The 20,827-nt window shown below is 27.8% G+C and overlaps 1 protein-coding gene across 1 annotated transcript; it reads right to left on the reverse strand.

Moving 5' to 3' along the window:
- Nucleotides 1–13,073: 13,073 nt before the first annotated feature.
- Nucleotides 13,074–15,675, reverse strand: LOC113377266. Its single transcript, XM_026617521.1, has 2 exons — nucleotides 15,164–15,675; nucleotides 13,074–14,060 (listed from the first exon to the last, which is right to left on the reverse strand). Exons 1-2 carry the CDS (start codon nucleotides 15,371–15,373, stop codon nucleotides 13,908–13,910), a joined length of 363 nt encoding a protein of 120 aa, XP_026473306.1. The 5' UTR covers nucleotides 15,374–15,675; the 3' UTR covers nucleotides 13,074–13,907.
- Nucleotides 15,676–20,827: the final 5,152 nt, after the last annotated feature.

The following is a 20,827-nucleotide window of genomic DNA, read 5'->3' on the forward strand; positions in this document are numbered from 1 at the left end:
GTTTTGATGTATTAGGAGAACAGTCACATTTTTACATTTGACAGCGCCATTTTAATTCAAAATTGTGACTGTTTTCCTGGTAGAAAAAATGATTTTAGTACAAAAAATATTCAATTTCATACAAAATCTTGTCAAAATCGTTTTGATGTATTGTATAGAAGAAAAATTTTGGTCAAAAAATTTTTGGTCAAAAAATTTTTGGTCAAAAAAATTTTGGTCAAAAAAATTTTGATCAAAAAATTTTTGGCCAATAAAATTTTTGGTCAAAAAAATTTTGGTCAAAAAAATTGTTGTCAAAAAAAATTTGGTCAAAAAAATTTTGGCCCAAAAAATTTTGGCCCAAAAATTTTGGTCAAAAAAATTTTTGGTCAAAAAAATTTTGGTCAAAAAAATTTTGGTCAAAAAAATTTTTGGCCAAAAAAATTTTGGTCAAAAAAAATTTGGTCAAGAAAAATTTCGGTCAAAAAAATTTTGGTCCAAAAAATTTTGGTCAAAAAAATTTTTGGAAAAAAAATTTTGGTCAAAAAAATTTGGCCCAAAAAATTTTCGCCAAAAAAATTTTTGGTCAAAAAAATTTTGGTAAAAAAAAATTTGATCAAAAAAATGTTGGTCAAAAAAATTTTGGCCCAAAAAATTTTGGTCAAAAAAATTTTGGTCAAAAAAATTTTTGGTCAAAAAAAATTTGGTCAAAAAAATTTTGGCCCAAAAAATTTTGGTCAAAAAAATTTTGGTCAAAAAAATTTTGGCCCAAAAAAATTTGGTCAAAAAAATTTTGGCCCAAAAAATTTTGGTCAAAAAAATTTTGGTCAAAAAAATTTTGGTCAAAAAAAATTTGGTCAAAAAAATTATGGCCCAAAAAATTTTTGGCCAAAAAAATTTTTGGTCAAAAAAATTTTGATCAAAAAAATTTTGGTCAAAAAAAATTTGGTCAAAAAAATTTTGGTCAAAAAAATTTTCGGAAAAAAAATTTTGGTCAAAAAAATGTTGGTCAAAAAAATTTTGGCCCAAAAAATGTTGGTCAAAAAAATTTTAGTCTAATAATGAATAATTTGGACTAATAAAATCATTTTTTCTACCAGGGAAACAGTCACAATTTTGAATTAAAATGGCGAAATGAAATAAAATAAATCTCGTCAAAATCGTTTCGATGTATCAGGACAGCGTGATTTTAATTCAAAATTGTGACTGTTTCCCTGGTAAAAAAAATGATTTTAGTACAAAAAATATTCAATTTCATACAAAATCTCGTCAAAATCATTTTGATGTATTAGGAAAACAGTCACATTTTTACATTTGACAGCGCCATTTTAATTCAAAATTGTGACTGTTTCCCTGGTAGAAAAAATGATTTTAGTACGAAAAATATTCAATATTTAGTCCACTGAAACTTTTGTGTTGTCCACGACGTGCAATACAGCCGGGAAAATGTTAGTCAGAGCTAACACAAAATTTTCAGCAAATTCAGATTTTCGTTGCCTTGGTAACCATTGATATGGTAAGCGATAACCGCTAACACGAAATTATCAGTAAAATTGTGTTTTGGCATAGCAGCCGTTGCTATGGTAACCGTCATAGCACACGACGTGCAATACAGCTAAGAAAATGTTTCGTATACCCAAAAAAAAAAATTATGCCTCACCCACCGCAAGCCCTAAAGGGCGACAGAAATATCGCTGAATGAGCCGGGGTGGCTATGCGGGTACCCCCATAAGGGTGTCCCGTACGCGAGAAGCAATAAAAGGAATTTAATGTTAGACAGTGCAGACAGTACTGCACAGCGTTCGTTATGAGTTGTAAAAAATATATAACTTGTCATCAGTACAGCACAACGAGAGTTAGAAATGAAAAAAAATAACAAAATTTAGTAAGAACTTGTACTTAAACTATTCAAATAACTTAACATTTATCCTTCAATATTTTATGTCAAAAATCAATCCAACTCGGATATCGACGACAACTTCGAAATCTGTTGCGATCGCTAGTCGACTAAAAAAAAGTCCAGTCAGATTCTGCTCCTGGCAAAAGTTGAGTTAACACTCAGTACATTGTACCAAGTGCAATGAAACAGCTGCAAGGTCGTTATTTCATAATCGACCTTGCAGTATTTCGAAGCGTGTGCTGTATGCATCAATGCCGTATGCATTTATGTTTGGCGCCATCTCGTGCAATGTTTTATAATAACTGGCAGAATGACTGGTATTTCACCGCGTATAAGATTGTTTATGATGATACTCTAACGAAAGTTGTATTGGATTAGCGGGTTAAAAGTACCTGGTTGAAAATGTCAGGGTGGCACATGAAACTTAAAGAAAACAGGTATTTGTTTCATAAGTTGTATGTACCCATACGTTTCTTTAATCAAAATGTGACAATTATATATTTATTAATATTATTTTAATTAATTAATTAGGCACGGTGCAAATAATTTTAGGTCAAAAAAATTTTGGCCCAAATATTTTGGTCAAAAAAGTTTTGGAAAAAAAAATCTTCGTCAAAAAAATTTTGGCCCAAAAAATTTTGGTCAAAAAAATTTTTCGTCAAAAAAATTTTTGGCCCAAAAAATTTTGGTCAAAAAATTTTGGCCCAAAAAATTTTTGGTCAAAAAAATTTTGGTCGAAAAAAATTTGGTCAAAAAAATTTTCGGAAGAAAAAATTTTGGTCAAAAAAATTTTTGGCCCAAAAAATTTTGGTCAAAAAAATTTTGGTCAAAAAAATTTTGGCCAAAAAAATTTTGGTCAAAAAAATTTTGGCCCAAAAAATTTTGGTCAAAAAAATTTTGGTCAAAAAAATTTTTGGTCAAAAAAATTTTGGTCAAAAAAATTTTGGTTAAAAAAATTTTGGTCAAAAAAATTTTGGTCAAAAAAAATTTGGTCAGAAAAGTTTTGGTCAAAAAAATTTTCGGAAAAAAAATTTTGGTCGAAAAAATTTTGGCCCAAAAAAATTTGGTCAAAAAAAATTTGGCTAAAAAAATTTTTGGTCAAAAAAATTTTTGGCCCAAAAAATTTTGGTCAAAAAATTTTGGGCCAAAAAATTTTTGGTCAAAAAAAATTTGGTCAAAAAAATTTTGGTCCAACAAATTTTTGGTCAAAAAAATTTTGGTCAAAAAAATTTTCGCCCAAAAAATTTTTTGACCAAAAAATTGGCCCAGAAAATTTTCGGAAAAAAATTTTTGGACAAAAAAATTTGAGAAAAAAAATTTGGCCCAAAAAATTTTCGGAAAAAAATTTTGGAAAAAAATATTTTTTGGCAAAAAAGTTTTGGTCAAAAAATTTTTTGGAAAGAAAAAAGAAAATTTCTCAAAGCTCCTCTTTGAGAGACCTAATAGAAAATGCGAAAAACTTAAAAATTTGTTTGAAAACATAAAATTTTATGAATGTACACTTATAGTATATACCTTTAGCAATAATATACTAAAATTTCAGCCCTTAACTATTTATAGTATACCCAAAATCAATTTTTGAAATTAGCTTAAATGTATTTTCAATTAACACTTATAGACAAATTTGAAGTGACAAAATTATGTTGTTTGTTTAAAAACTTTAATAATTTCTTCAAAAACAATAAAATTTAAGTATGTTCACTTACAGTATACGTATACTTTTAGCAATAATATACTAAAATTTCTACTCTTAACTACATATAGTACAAGCGGTATAAATTTTTCAAAACAAGAATATTTTTTAATTAAGAATAATTTGCAAGTGATTTCATATGGAGACAAAATTTCAGAAAAATGTCTAAAACATGAATAATTTGTTTAAAAACAATAAAATTTAAGTATGTACACTTACCATTAGCAATAATATACTAAAATTTCAGCCCTTAACTATTTATAGCACACCCAGTATAAATTATTAAAAACGAAATGTTATTACAAAAATATTGTATTATACAAAAATCGTTACAATTACAATTAAGCCTTGAAATTACCAAGTGAAATATTTACTCGTAGTCTTTTTCGTTTACTTACAATTATTTTAATTTACTAGTTTTTACTATTTGGAATCCGAAGAACTGGATTCTCCAGTTGAACTGTCGTGTCGTCTCTTAATTTTCTTGAATTTTTTATGCTTGGATTTGGTCTTTTTGTGTTTTTTGTGCTTGGATTTCTTCTTTTTGTGTTTTCGGTCATCGTCTTCGTCTTCGCTGTCACTCGATTCTGAAGAAGATGACGAAGATGTTGAAACAGACATAAGTTAAATATTCGATGTTATTTGAAACAGACTTAAACATAAATTTTCAATTTACATACATATATTATAAATTATTATTTATTATATATATATATATATATATATATTATATATTAATTTGGAAATATGAACAAACAACACTCTTTTTGCACTAATTTATTAAATAATAATTTTCACAAACGTTTCGAAACTAGGTTTGTCTCATCATCAGTGTGTTATAATTTAAAATTTAAAATATGGAAATTGAAATTAGCATTTTGTGTTATCCATTATAAGTCGTTCGGTACACTCTACACGATACACAATCACTCGTGAGTGTATCGAACGACTTGTAAAGGATAACACAAAATGCTAATTTAGATTTCCATATTTTAAATTTTAAATTATAACACACTGATGATGAGACAAACCTAGTCTCGAAACGTTTGTGAAAATTATTATTTAATAAATTAGTGCAAAAAGAGTGTTGTTTGTTCATATTTCCAAATTAATATCTATCATCCACTCAGAATACATTTGTTATATATATTATATATATATATATATATATATATATATATATATATATATATATATATATTTATGTATATTTTTCGTAAATTACCAAACAAGAGCCATAAAAAATCATTTTTGCCAAGAGTTCCGTGCTTTGTCCTTTACATCTGGCAGACAGAAATCCATATCAGTGTGTTTAAGTCTTGTGTAGTCGTAACATCTACAAATATCTTCCAAAAAAATCGAGTGTTTTTAACAAAAAAATATTAGTGATATGGATATATAAATTATTACAGGTAAATAATTTTTGCTTCTCAATTTTATATAAAACCTTTTTTAGTTAAGTCTTATTACTATCTATCCGGTACATAATCCATTCCTTTATAACAAAATTTTTTTCTAATTAATCTGTATTGACCATTGTTAATTAATGTTAATCAGTATTTTAAAAAACATTGTATTTGACAGAATAAACCTGATGATGGAACGTACCTAGTTCCGAAACGTCGTATTAAACATCTTCAAAAAACAAATTGTTTTTTATTATTGGATTTACTGTTCGGAAAAGAAACAATCAATATATTGAAAAAATCCAGGACTTATCTATTGAATATATATATATATATATATATATATATACAGGGCCGGTCCTGCCTTGAATGCAATGCATGCAAAAAATGCGGGCCTTATTGGGCACCAAAACGAGGTTCAGATTTGGAATATATAGTATATTATTTTTTATTTTTTTTAATATAAAATTCTGAATACTTAATAAATTATAATAAACAATCCAACTTAACTATGAGTCATAAAAGGCATATTCAGTTTGCATTTAGAAACAATTAACCAAATAATATCTCTGCAAATTTGTAAATTATTGTTCTGCTTATTGTTTAATATACTCTTAAATTTTTTTCTTCGTTTGAAGTTAACATGGAATTTAAAAAGAAAATATTTAGTGTTCAATCCCGTAAGAGCAAACCTACGAAAGTTTAAATTAATTATTGAGCGTTATTGATGAAAAATAGCAAGCTGATTTAGTTAAAATGGAACTTGTTAAAGAAATATATACTAATTATAATAGAGAAAATGGAAAATGGGGAGTCAGTGCTCAAAAAATGGCTTGTTTATTCCGAAAAATTGCATTGTAACTTTTGTTTTTGTTGCAAACATATCACATCTGATGAACTTTGAACGTTGAAGACATGCGGGGTTAGGTTTATGAAGCAAATATGAAAAATGAAAGCAAAATGTACTTACTTAGGAACAAAAATCTTTAAGATTTTTTTACACATAATTTAATTATTAACTATGCAGAAATAATACAGATACAAATATAATTTGTTTGTTTCAGTATAGTTAAGGAAATATGTAATTTCTTTGCATCTTTTACTAATCTTTACTAACACTTTAAAAAGTTTAACTTTAAAATAACAATCTGATACTCTGATACCTTTACGATACCAATAAGGAGAAGTTTAATTCAATTTTAGATATTGTAAATAATGAAAAAATAAACTAAAATAAAATTTAATTTAAAACATGAAATACGAGTGTTATGTCTTTTTTTGCTCTTTTGTTGTGATAGGTTGCTCTTTAGAATAAATCGCATAATAAATCACAAATATTAATATTACACCTACGTTAGAAATAATTGAGAATCTAAAAATATTTGATTATGATCAACCCGCGAATAGCCTCGATTTTTTAAATAAATTTAAAATCAATGTATTTTATACGCTTTTAGATTATATCTAATTTTTTGTGTACTAAAGTGTGTGTACAAAAATCCAGAATGATTAATGATTATAATTATTTACATTACTTTATTTATTTACTTTACTTTAATTATAATTAAAAAAAAATAAAGTAAATGTTTATATAATTTCAATGAGAAACTGTTAAAACAGTTAAATATATTTGGGGGGGGGGGGTCGCTAGAACAAATCTTGCATGCGGCCGCTGAGGACCGATATACCGGGGTCAATTTTTTACTCGTATTTTGAAGCGCTCGTATCCCAAAATTTTTTCCCCAAAATTTAATAAAAAAAAACATGAACTATAATCTTTAATTCTTTAACAAGATTGAATTGAGTGTTTAGAAAAAAATAAAAAAAAAGACAAAAAAATTTCTTGGAAAAAAAAATTTGACAAAAAAATTTTTTGAAAAAAAACATCGACAAGAAATCAAAGATTAGTCCATGGTCTTTCACTCAATTCACAACATTTCAAAACATCCACATTCTACACTCACTTCAATCTTGGTTTTTACCAAAAATCGAAAGTGGATTTTTTTTCCAAAAATTTTTTTTTTCAATATATTTTTTATATATCAAAGCATAAATTTTTTCCTGGTCTGTGAATCCTTCTTACCCCTTGGAACAGAATTTTGGATGTATCATACATTTTACACCTCCTGGGTGTTAAGGCACTTCTATGTTTGATCACTGAATTCTGAAGCAAGTTGCAGCTACCTCCTAGAACATCTATCAAATATAATAATTTGTTGTAATATAACAATTGATTAATTAATTATTATTGCTGTAATTAATATAAAAATATACTGGTGTCAGAATAGGTGACTGTTTTAAGCCGCACTTGATAATCATAGGGGTACTGCAAAAGTCTTTTCTGAAGATTTTAAGCCTCCGTCTCCTAACTGAAAATATAAGATTCATTTATAAGTAACTTTCTGCAAAAAGTATTAATTATTAAAGTATTTAGTGTTATAATTACTTGGCCTTGTCCCTGGAGCTGCAGATTGTTCTCCTGATCCTGGATCAAAAGATTCTCCAGTGATATGAGAACCATTCTGTAAATGGCATAAAGAAGATACCTCTAATTTATTAACTTCCATAATGCTTGAAGAAGCTAAAAAAGGAAGCAAATTTATATATAAATTATTAGAAAACAGGTAGAATACTTGATTTAAATGCACATCATATGAAATTAATGTCTAAACAACTTCTATTTATCTACCTGAGATGGGATTACTATTCTTTGGCAATCGGTATGCCCCTGCCTCTAGGTTACTTTTAGAAATCAATACATCAAGTTCCAAAATAATATAAGTTTTTTAAACTCTAACCATCAAATACATATGTAAATTTTATTATTATTCTTACGGAACCTATGTTTATAGAGGAGACAATTCTCTTGTAGGTAAGGATTCCCAATGAATCTTACAAATACCAAGCAAAATATGAATTAAGCGTTTCTTTTAAAAACAAATTCATTTATTCATGTATTATAATAAAAACCTGGAATATTTAGGGTCGGTATGGCATTTATTTTCCAATTTGCATTCGAACTTGTTGACAAATTTTCGACTTTACAAATATTTGTAAACACAATATAAAAGAGTTAAATCGTCCACTAAAGGATTATAAGCCCTCTGCACCCAAATTGAAAACATCTAAACCATTTCCATCATATTTTTATTATATAAACACAATACCGGAAAGACATGCAATTTTATATTATTTCTGGAGTTACCACAAATTGGTACACTGCACTTTGCCACATTAATTTAATAATCATCACTTGAACACAATTAATTATAAACAAAACGCTTCACAACGTTGGTAAATGAGCTTCACAATATAAATAGATAATGGCGAACAATTTACTATGGTTTTTCCCAAAACAAACAAACGATTTGTGGTGCAGCCATCTATTTTCTTTTCGAATAATGAAATTAAAACTAGTAGCGACATCTTTTCATCGCTGCGAATAGTAATCCTCGCCAAAACAGTATAACCAAGTGTACCGTGCATTTGTTCGGAGATAACCATGGGATAGCTCTCCATGCGTGCCCAGTCAAGTAAACACATGTATAAGTCTCTAAACTTGTGCAAAAATTATCCCACATACGCTACGGAATACATGATTGCGCAAGTATACACTAAAGCATAGATAAGTAAACATAAATAGATCGCTATCTTACGCCATTTGACATTAACTCCATTTTAATTTTTTCAGCGATCTGAAAGAGGCAGCACTTGTACAGTATATAAATTAACCGCTGGTATTATTCCTAGCAATATATTGCTTCTATATTAAATGTATTTTATTTATAATGAAATAGTAACAACACTATGTGTGATAATATTTATTATTTATTGAGAGAGTTCCGAATCCTGAAGCTTACTCTTTGGTGCTCACGCAGTGCTGCCAACATGATGAGCCAAAGATAATGTTTAACTGTCAAGTTGAGGTGCGATGTGGGTTGCCAGGTCGCTACATTTTGAAACTAGTAGCGACATCCTTTTATCGCTCCATATAGTAATCCTTTCCAAAACAGGGTAATATACAGTAATATACATTTGTTCGGAGATAACTCCCCATGAACTAAAGGGTGCAGCAGGCATGAACAAACAGAATAAAAACGATCGTATTTATTACTCAATGAATAATAAAATACATATATATTTAGTAAAATTTGACTCAAATTGACATGAAACCCACACTCCCTGCATATTAAAGAAGAGCAATTCAATTGCTTCAATGAACATTATAGAATAGTGATATTTAATTTGAAAAATCTTGTTAGTGAAGATTCCAGAACGACAAATGATCGGTGCGATTTCTATATAAATATAAGCCCGTCTATGCTACGAAGCCTTACTTATTTTAAGAAGCAAATGTCTAATGTTACTGCTAAATATTAGTTTAAATTAACCCTTTCGCTTACCAGCTAATAACCAAAGACATAAACAACTTTGCTCAGCGTTCGAACCTGTACAAAACACAAAATTCCTGTAGTTTGTTTATACACGTGCGCGGAACAATTAACTTTGCAAGATGTTTGATAAGTCATCACTGCTTCACTATTTTCTTTTCTTGAAGACATTATATTAGATATTTTTTTAAAACTTCTTACAAACGATGTATGTCTTGTCCTCACCAAGTTTCAGAAATGTTTTATTCATGTTTGGCCCGGTAGACTTACGACGACTCTGAGGCGTCATATTTGTGTTTGAGCCTAAAACCTTGCGACGCCTCTGAGGCGTTATTGTAAGCTAAGGTTAACCCAGTGATTTCCAACCTGTGGGGCGCGCCCCCTGGGGGGGGGCGCCATACCGTTCCAAAGGGGGCGCGAAGCTGTTTCAAAAATATTATTTTTAAATGCTGAGTAAGTGTCAAAATCAAATCAGCAAAATACTTAAAGTACTTCTAAGAGTGTTTGAGCTCAAAAAAGAAATTGCTATATTTCTTGCTGATAACAAAAGAAACGGAGCAATCTTGTTTTAGGACACAAAGTTCCTCGCAAAATTTTGCGTATTTAGTTGATATTTTTCAAAGACTTAGCGATTTAAATAAATCAATGCAAGGATCTCAAATTCGTGCTTTTGTTCAGAAAGACAAGATTACGGCTTTTATGAAAAAATTAGAACTGTGTATAGCTAGTATCAAATAACTTTATAACTTTAACATGTTTCCCACTTTTAAAATTACTTGTGTTACTGATGAAATAGAAGTAAGTAAAGATCTTATTATTATATCAGTTATATGACTAGTCTACGAAACCAATTTTCGCATTACTTTATCTAATTACGTCCAAATACGAATGGATTAGAAATCATTGAGAAGTCATTGAGAAGTCATTGAGAAACATGATGATTTTGGTCATTCAACAGCAGAACAGAAAATGATAATTGATTTATCTAGTGATAGCACATTGAAGCAGATGTTTCAGGACGAAAATATATCATTGAGTTTTGGTTACCAGTAAAGGACGATTTTCCTACTTTGACAAATAATGCTTTAGAAATTTTATTACCATTTGTGAGGTCTTACTTATGTGAAACAGAAAATTCTTACAATAAATAGTTATGTTTGTATGTATATTTTTTATAATACTTTGTATTATTTGGCATAATTTCAGTTATATTAAGTATACTTCAATTAAATTGTTAGAAAAATAAGAAGGGGGGGGGGCGCAATATTTTTTTCATTCGAAAGGGGGGCGCAAGGAAGAAAAGGTTGGAAACCGCTGGGTTAACCCCTTATATAAGCTATTAAAACTGTCGTCTGTCGTCTACCGTTCTACACGAGTTTACACTCAACAAAAACATGAGCGCGCTCTAGTGATGCTCGGTTTCAATGCATGGCGTTAATAATTAGCAAGGACCTAAACCCATAAAGGCACTTCTTCACTTAACGAATGAGCACGAACAAAAATGACTTATAAAATAATATGCGCGCGGTTCGCTTTCGTTTGCAGTTTTAGCTGCGCATATTATTCGTCATCATCATTCGTGTTCGTTCGGTGGTTGAGGGCACCTAGAGTACTCAAAAGCACCAAAGCTTTAACAAAAACTATTGGGTTGTTCGGAAAGTAACTTCGTTTTTATAGACATTTTGCGCGTAATTTTCGCACAATAAACAATTACTTTAATAAATTATGTATTTGTATTATTTGCAGTTTTTATTGAATATCTTTTGTCATATTTCTGGTATTAGCATAATTCCGAAATCATAAATGTTTTGGTCGTTATTGGCAAAAAACTGATCAAAGTGCTTTTTAACAGGCTGATTTGAGGTAAAGATTTCACTGCCTACAAATTTTTTTAGTGACCGGAACAAATAATGGTCCGATGATGACAGGTCTGGAGAATATGATGAATGTGTTATTGGGTCCCATTCAAGCTTCAAAAGCTTCTGGCGATTGACCAAACTTTTGTGAGGTCTTGCGTCGTCTTGATGCAGGACTATACCTTATTGTGGGTTAATTCTAACCTTTTCTATTGAAGTATATGACATAAGGCATCCGAATTAACCGTTTTGTTATCCTGGTTAAGCTGAAAAATGAACAACTCCGTTGAAATCTAACCAAACGTACTGCATCACCTTATTCTGGCAAATTTCAGTTTTGCACCTGTTTTGAGCAGGTTTGTCTTTGTTTTATGTACAAATGCGTGTATTGTATTCCATTTGAAATTCCTAGTGACAATTCGCTTCAAAACCTGATAATTTTCAAGACTTTTCAGAGGCGAATCGCGGACGCCAGTGCGACACACGTTTCTTTTTATGAAAACCATACATTGAGTTTCGAGGAAAATCCCAGACCTTTTGAGAGGTCATGAACTGGAAAATCGATAATTTTTTACTCAATGAGATCTCATTTATTATTATTTGTTGGTTTGCATCAACTGATGCTTTTCTCGCGTCTTTATTAGCTTCAACCGTACTTTTTGGACTTGATGCATCTTGGACATCAAAATACCAGGAATGAAATTTAGCAAACCAATTTTGGCACTGTCGTACTATCAGCACGTTATTTCCGTATGCATCAATCAATTTAATTTTGACTTAAAAAGATTTTTTTACCTTTTCTATAGCAAAAGAGTAAAATATGTCGAAAACGCTGCTTAATTCTTTCCGTATTCTAAGTGGCACCATCCTAAAACTACTGCATGTCAGCGATTAGAATTTTTTACATACAAGCCTTAAAATATAAGTTTTCAAATCATATAATAATCATAAGGCTTAAGTGTGATGTTAGGTTCAAAAAAATATAATTAAATTCTGTTAAAAAAACGAAGTGACTTTCCGAGCAACCTTATACAACTGTTGCAGTTAATTTAAATGTATCGTCTAATTTATTTAGGCCAGTTGCAAATATGATCAGAAATTACATTGAAATACCAATTTGATTTAATCTAAAAAAATATCGAGAATACAATACATACAATATTTTTTTACCTGGGTGTCACAATACTTTTTAGTATCAACTAATTTTAAAAATAAATTGCTTATAAGTTATATAAATTATATATAGATATAGATATTGTAAGTCTTCTCACCACTTGATATTGTGTAAAATGCTTCATTGAACAGCAAAGACAGCTTTTTGGCAGTTTTGTGATTATCAACTCGTTCCAACAATGCATGTGCTTCAATTGTTCAGTTTTTTAATGATGTCAAAAAAAAAAAATCCACTAAAAATGTAACTGTAGTTAACATTTATGAATTTCAACTTAATATTGATTGATATTAATATTAACATTTATTAAACGATTTAATTGTATAATATGATTGGTAGCATTGGGCTTGTTTTAACTGTTCCACATCCATTTTGATATGGGCATGTGAGTAATTTCAACATGTTTTGCTGTTAATCCATAAGATAAATTAAATTTTAAACCAAATTGTTTTCTTTTTTGTTATTTAAGGCATTGAACAAGTATTTGTGACAAGTGTGAATTTTACAATAGCAGGGTCAGATCAAAATAGATCCCTGAAATAATTAAAAAAAAACTAATTATTGTTCTTATTGCATTTATTGATCACTAATTAATGTGTATTAAGGACAATTATAATATAAATTTGATTAAAACCATTAAGTTGACTTAAAATTCTTAAAAAATAAATAATTTCACAACAATTGTGCTAAAATGATACATAATCCTTCTCTAAAATACTGACCTAATAATTGGAATTTTTTTAAATTACTGATTAAGTTTAATATTAAAATTAATGTCCATACATCACAATCAAACTCGTTCACACAATTTGAATCAATGAAATGTGATACGCATTATAAACTCAATATGAGTCGAAAATTTAAAATTCAATATTTAAAACTAATTGCACTGTTACTAACATAAATAAACAATGATCCATACAAATGCATTTGTTAATTTTATCACAGTACAAAGTGCAATTTGTCAATATCTCAAGTACAGTATGTCAAATCAATTAAGTCAATCACAACAATGAAAAATGAATCTATACGCTATAAATATAATATTTACAATAAACTAAGAACTTTACAACTTAGGGACAAATATAGCCAATTTTTAATTATGAAATTAGAAAAAATAAGTGTGACGGCTCTTTTGATTAGACCCTAAGTATAAAATTCTTACTATCACTTAATAAAATTTATGCAAAAGAAACAGTGGAATATTTGACCTCCTTCAGGTCATAAAATGCGATGAATACAAATATCCTATTTAATAGAAGGGAACTACAAAAAGTTACAGATCCAGTCAAAATTTGAAATCCAGTTCAAATTTAGTTCATTTTTCATTAGTTATATATATACTCCTGGCATTAAGGTATATCTACTTTATGTTTTATCTACCAATGGCACTTGAAATAATCCTTGTAATAGATGATTTTGAAGTTCTTCCCTCAATAAACAGGACTGGCAAATTAATTTTAATATCTTTGATGGCCACTTATTACTAATATGTACTAGAAGCAGATATTTCAGTAGACAAATATCTGTTTCAGCTGAGGTTTCAATTCAGGTGGTATAGCATGGGAATCCTGTTGAGGTTTTCCCTTGACAAATCTTTTCCAGCGACCGCCTAAGTTCTTACGGAAGCTACCGCTGCGGCTCAAATTTTGTGACAGGGTGTCCTGAAATAAGAAACAAAAATATTATTAACAATGCCAGGCAAATTTCTATATTTATAACATGAGTACAGATAATGAGATCAAACAGATATCAGCTGATTGACGAACATTGAGAAGTTTTTAGATAACTGGCGTGGTTTTAATATTAGCTAAAGTAAAAATGGTTGGTATAGTGACTAAATCATAGATGTAGTTAAGCGCACGCTTTAGACGATTTGGCAATGTTGCAAAATAAAGCCGTCAACCTGAATACAAGGTGCTATTGTAAATCAACTTTCTAAAAGAAAAAAACTACGGATTCATAATATTTAAAGCAATGACTAAAATCTGCCGTTCGGCTTATTATAATATGATAAAGCAATATTTTGAGTAAATTGAAGAAAAAAAATTGTTATTTATTTACATAAGGCAATTTATTAAAAATTGCAACAAATTAAAAAAAATCAAATAAACATACAATTTTTGCATAGCATTTTTGATAGATTAATATCCTAGTTACCAGCAGATTTTTTTTTTTAATTAAAGTATATGAATAAGCACTCATGATAAGATATGCCGTATGTGAGGCAATGTAATATTACGAAGCATACTAAAAACTTGTGTCCGGTTATATATTTTAATCAAAATATTTTTCGCTAATTACAAAATTATTCGTGATATGACTCTAGTGAATTTAATGGCTTATATAAAAACATTTTTTCAGTTGCTTGTATATTTACAATGCATTGCGAAAGTCGACAAACACTTGTGTATTATGAAATTAATTCAAACATTTCAGTAAAAAAAAGGCTTGGCAAAAAGTTGCATATCAAACCTTTTAATAATACACATACTTAATTATAACTAAATATTTTTTTGGATTAGATTTTTTGTTCAAACGTTTATCAATAGCCGGGTGATATCTGTTTATTCTAATTAAACGAAATTTTCGAACAACAAGAGTTAAAAAAACGATCGAGTAGCGAATTTGGAACTTTGACGGACAGAAGCAAAAGTTGTTTTTTAGTCGCAAAATTCAGTATTATGAATATAACACAAACTTTGTGTGAATTTATTAGTATTGTTAAAAAGTGTTACAAATAATGAGATTTTTTTTTGTCATTTACCTGATTGCTGCTGTACAGGAAGGGCTGCGGCGGGTTCGGCGGGAACACCCAGATGGGTTGTTGCCTGTACGCCACTGGCTCAGCAGGTGGTACAACCGCCGTAATTGTCTGGGGCGCCTCTGGATGAACAGAGTTAGAGTGCTCTTCGCGTTTCCTCAGTTTACTGCGAACAACACGTATTGCCATCATTGTACCGTTACTTCCAACCATTTTTGCAATAATTTTAACTATGTCTTATTATATCCCTTTGTGCATATAGGGTTTAAACTGACTAACAAGTATCACTTTTTTTTATAAATATCCAAGTATCATACGACACACGTTTATAACGATTTCATAAATTAAATATCACTGTTTGTTTTTGTACAAAGGCACTTTTTGTCTTCAAGCACACACGAGGCTTTAAACTACCAATGTAATATTTGACTAGAATAATTTTAATTGTTTCAGCGTCCACTGAAGGCTTTAAGCAACTTCGTGCCAAACAGACTCTCTGTCGTACACGTCCATTCGGTCTGAAGCATTCGACGGCCGCGCGACGCTTTAAATACTATGCGTGTGACGCGTATGACGTTGCCGGCACGCGATTGGTCGAGAGCGTGCACTCGACGGTGATTGGTCGGAGGAAAGAGATACGTTTGAATTGTACAACCGTTGGATGACAGAACACAGAACTGACTTTTTAAGTTTTTCCTCTGAAACGAGTGTACGAGAGTGCAGCAGTTTGGAATTATTTGATTTTCTTCGAAATTAATTTTAGTTACGTTGTCTAGTTTTTATTAGTGAAAAAATAATCATTATTTCAAATATAAAAAAAAATAAATAATTATAGCTAATTTTTGCTCGTCGTAAATTTGAACACACAATTAAATTGAATAAATCAACATTATAAACTATTATTACTAAACACTAAATATTAATTAAAATGGTTCCATAAAAAACCGTGTAACTCGAAAAATTCACTTTCATATGAAAAAACCGTGGTAAACAAAAATTACTATGAAAAGCCTATTTTGCCAGTTTTTATTATGATGAATAACAAACACATATAAATTCTAATATATTTAATATAAAACGCATTTGATAAATTATAGCTTCATTCATAAGTAAAAATTAGGAACATCTATTTTTTTTTTATAAATTCTAATATGTTTAATATGAAACGCATTTGATAAATTATAGCTTCATTCATAGGTAAAAATTATGAACATCCATTATTTTTTTTATAAATTCTAATACATTTAATATAAAACGCATTTAATAAATTATAGCTTCATTCATAAGTAAAAATTGGGAATATCTATTATTTTTTTATAAAATTCCTGTTTTTTTGAAATGAAATTTTTGCTCGGCGTAAATATGAACACACAATTAAATTAAATAAATCAACATCATAAACTATTATTACTAAACTCTAAATATTAATTAAAAAGGTTCCATGAAAAACTCGAAAAATTCACTTTTATATGAAAAAACCGTGGTAAACAAAAATCATTATGAAAAGCCCATTTTGCCAGTTTTTATTATGATGAATAACAAACACTTATAAATTCTAATGACATTTTTGCTCGGCGTAAATCTGAACACACAATTGAATGAAATTAAACGACATCATAAATTATTAATACTAAATTATAAATAATAATTAAAAATTTCACTTCAATATGGAATTAAATTAATTTACTTTTATATGGAAAAACCGTGATAAACGAAAATCACCATAAAAATGCCCATTTTACCAGTTTTTAATATGACGAGTAACAAACACTTTTAACAAAAAATAAATATTAATATATTTAATATCACAAACATTAAATAAATTATAGCTTCATTCATAAATAAAACTTAACAACATTTATTATTTTTTCATTATTATGGAGACGGTTCAAAATTTTAATTTTGGTATGTAAAGATATAACTTTTTTTTTAATTTCTAGTTTTTTATTTTTATATTTTGCCATTATCGAATTATAAAAGATTAGATAAATATATATTTTTTAAAAAATAATTCTGTTAATTGCTCGCCTTGAATAAATTTACGCTATCAATTATACATAAGTACTGATTAAAAACAAAGTTTAAATATAATGATGCTCTTTGTTTTGGTATTTTAAACAAATTAGCATATACACACGTAATATTTAGTTTAGATCATAAAACGGGGTGTTCTACATCTTTTTCATATACGGACATAAAATTTAGTTTTGATCATAAAAAGGAGTGTTCACATATTTTCTTCATTTGCATCATACATATATACTATGTACTAAGAATTCGTACCTGTAACTTACATTTTGTAGTGTTATTGTAGATATAAGCAAATTATAGTTTAGTATTTATAATTTCGTGTAAATGCAAAATTGATAAATTTCATTATAAAAAAAATATTTTGAAAAATCGTTTAAGATCCAAAACGTGTAAAACGGGTGATGGGTGTACAGTAATTAATATAGTGAAAAATCAATGTATGTCAATCAATCAATATCATTATATTTTGTACATTATTTCTAGTAAGTCGTATAAAAAATCGAATTTTAAAAAATGTTTGTACGTGTTTCTAAATAATAGTATGTATTTCATTATTGAATTTACATGCCTCTTTCCAACGAGTGCAGTGAGTATCAAACATCGCACAGCTGTTCTTTGTTATGAAAGGGACTTGTACGTTCGACGAACGCCAAGTTAAAATATACATTTCTATTGCTGGTATAATCTGTTAAAATACATAAGACTAGTGGTGCATGGCATCGTTCTTTAAGGCAAATTGCTGTAACTTCCCGTACCAAAAATTATTTTTTTTAAAAAAAATTCGATTTTTTTTTGAAATTTTGAAAAAAATAGATTTTTGATAATTTTGAAATTTTTGAAAAAAATTGACTTTTTTGAAAAATTTGATTTTTTTATAATTAGAAATTTTTCGAAAATTTTGAACTTTTTTCCAAAGCAATCGCACTGCGTAGCTGTTTTAGACATAAAATATCGAAGCGCGTAAGCGCCTCGCCGTAGTCTATCAGATATGGAAAATGTAAACAAATTTGTACTTATTAAATAACATAAAAACCTAGTGATGCATGGCATCGTGCTTCAAGGCAAATTGCTGTAATTTTCCGTATCAAAAATTATTTAAAAAAAAAAAAAAATCATTTTTTTTTGGAAATTTTGAAAAAAATAGTTTTGACAATTTTGAACTTTTTGAAAAAAAAAAATGACTTTTTTGAAAAATCTGATTTTTTTTAATTAGAAATTTGTTGAAAATATTGAACTTTTTTCGAAAGCAATCGCACTGCGTAGCTGTTTGGACATAAAATATCAAAGCGCGTAAGCGCCGCACCGCAGTCTAACAGATATGAAACCCATAGAAAAGTAAACAAAATTTGTACTTATTGAAATATCGGTTAATTTGTTTTTATTCATTCATATTATATAACATCAGAGTTATTTTTCTGATAATTTGATGTGCAAATGTCTAATTTTTTCTAAAGTATGCCAAAATGCTCACAAACATTTGAAACGTAAAGATATAATATAATTTTCATTTTCGATTTTTTTGCAATTACAATAATTTATTCTACGGGAAGTTGATTAATTTAATTATTAATTATTTACAATTTTTATATTTTGAAATATTTAAAATAAAATATTAAAAATTGATATCCAAAAAACCAGGTAGATGTGAAACGTTAAAATTATATATATGTACTTTATTGATGTTATATGTGTTTGTTTTAAAATAATTTTAATTAATATAATGTAAATGTGAATAGTAATAATTAAATATATAAATTACATAACTCCCATTTTCACTCTCATTTAAAAAAAAACCTTATTTTAAAAATATAAATAATTATTCATTTCAATTTGTTAAATAAAATAATTAATAATAAATTAATTAATAATAAATAATTAATTAATAATATAATTAATTGTACTGTTACTCTTTATTCAATTAACTCTTTATTCAATTAACTATTAATTTTAATGTCTCAATAAAATTTTTTAAATTTAAATTTTATTATTTTTTTTTATCGTGATCAGCGCGAACCGTAAGTTGCATAAAATTAATTATGTTGGTAAACATAAAAATGTATATGAATATAAATAAATAATAAAAAAATAATAAACATTTTTTTAGTTATATAATATAATAATAAACTTTGTTAGTTATATTTTGTTTTGTAGTAATAATTGCAAAATGTCAATATTAAACACAATTTTCTATTTTATACTTAATGTATAAAATTAATATTTATCAGATAAATAAATAGAATTAATATTTTTCTAATATATTAACGTTTTTTAACATAGCCTTAATGTTGTTAAAATTGTTTGAGTAATAGATAAAAATTCTGAAAATATTAAATATATTACCATAAAAAATATAAATTTAAATTTTTTTAATAAGCCTTAGTTCTGTAACTCATAGTCATATGACACTAATTATAAAAATATATATTACCAGCTTCTGTTTAATTAAAAAAAAATATAACAACAAATTTCAGAATCCCGGGGCTTTTATGACGATTATAAGAAATTATTTATAATTTATGTATATTGGTATTCTAAATCCTAAGAAGATATAACAGCATAACGCCATACATATTGCAAAACCAATACATGTAATTTACAATCTCGTCGAATGCGTGTAACTGGAATCATTCATGACGATACCAATTACACAATTCAAACTAATTGTTGTATTTCCAGAAAAATGATTGAATAGATTTAAAAATATTTTATCATAATATATACAAAACTTGGGTAAATTATGTTTTTATAGTTATCTGATAACATGTAATCAATCATCACTATATGCGTATTGTAGTTTTGATATATATTTATAAAAACTATGATCTTATTCAGATTCGACCTGTGTAAGTTCATAATCGTACTAGAGGTGTTTTATTTTTTCTATGGTCAGAAATTTATAGTATGCTTAATTTTTACTACGTCTTAATAAAATCTTTATAAAATCTTAATAAAAGTTTGAGTATTTATCTTGGAAAAGAATTATGTATAAGAAATTGTATTTGAAATGAAATCTTACAAAACTAAAATACTTGAAATATTTTTATTTTTTTGTATTCAAAAATGTATATAAGGGTTCCAGAACGATACTGTTGTCTGAAATAATTATTTTATCAGATTCATATTTATTTTAAGCTTCATCAAACAATATCATTAATTACTATCTTTATGTAATTATCTTTATTTATTCTCATTTAGTTTATTTTTTTTAGTTTATACACATTAGCATAGCAGCTCCTAGAATGTAATAATTACTGTTCTGATTGCTGTATAATAATAAATGAAAAAAATAACAATATTAATAAAACGTTTAATCAGCACTCCTTTTCAGGGTCTGCAATTTATTTTCATATTATAACATTTATTTTGCATATATTAGTCAGGCAAAAGTGTCTGGTATGAAAGATCATATAAACTTGTTACACTAACATTTTATTTGCAGTCAGAACTATGTGTTTAATAAGCTGATTTATTTATTTATTTATTTATTTATTTTATTATTTTTTTTAATTTTCTTTTGTTTTCATTTTTAATTATTTTTTTAATTTTTTTTTAAATTAAAAAAATTTTTTAGCTGATAGAATTTCTGATTAGACATATTAGATATACACTATTTCATAGTGATGTGAATATATATTG

This window comes from Ctenocephalides felis, unplaced genomic scaffold (genome assembly GCF_003426905.1).
Source record: "Ctenocephalides felis isolate EL2017-DRISC unplaced genomic scaffold, ASM342690v1 CF-g0.4_SCAFFOLD_01886, whole genome shotgun sequence".
NCBI classification, from domain to species: domain Eukaryota; kingdom Metazoa; phylum Arthropoda; class Insecta; order Siphonaptera; family Pulicidae; genus Ctenocephalides; species Ctenocephalides felis.

Excerpts from the sequence above, each read along its gene's own strand:
- LOC113377266 (XM_026617521.1), bottom strand. The coding sequence starts at position 15,373 with ATGGTTGGAAGTAACGGTACAATGATGGCAATACGTGTTGTTCGCAGT. Across the intron at positions 14,061-15,163 it reads TCCTGTACAGCAGCAATCAG|GACACCCTGTCACAAAATTT; the intron begins GTAAATGACAAA and ends TTCTTATTTCAG.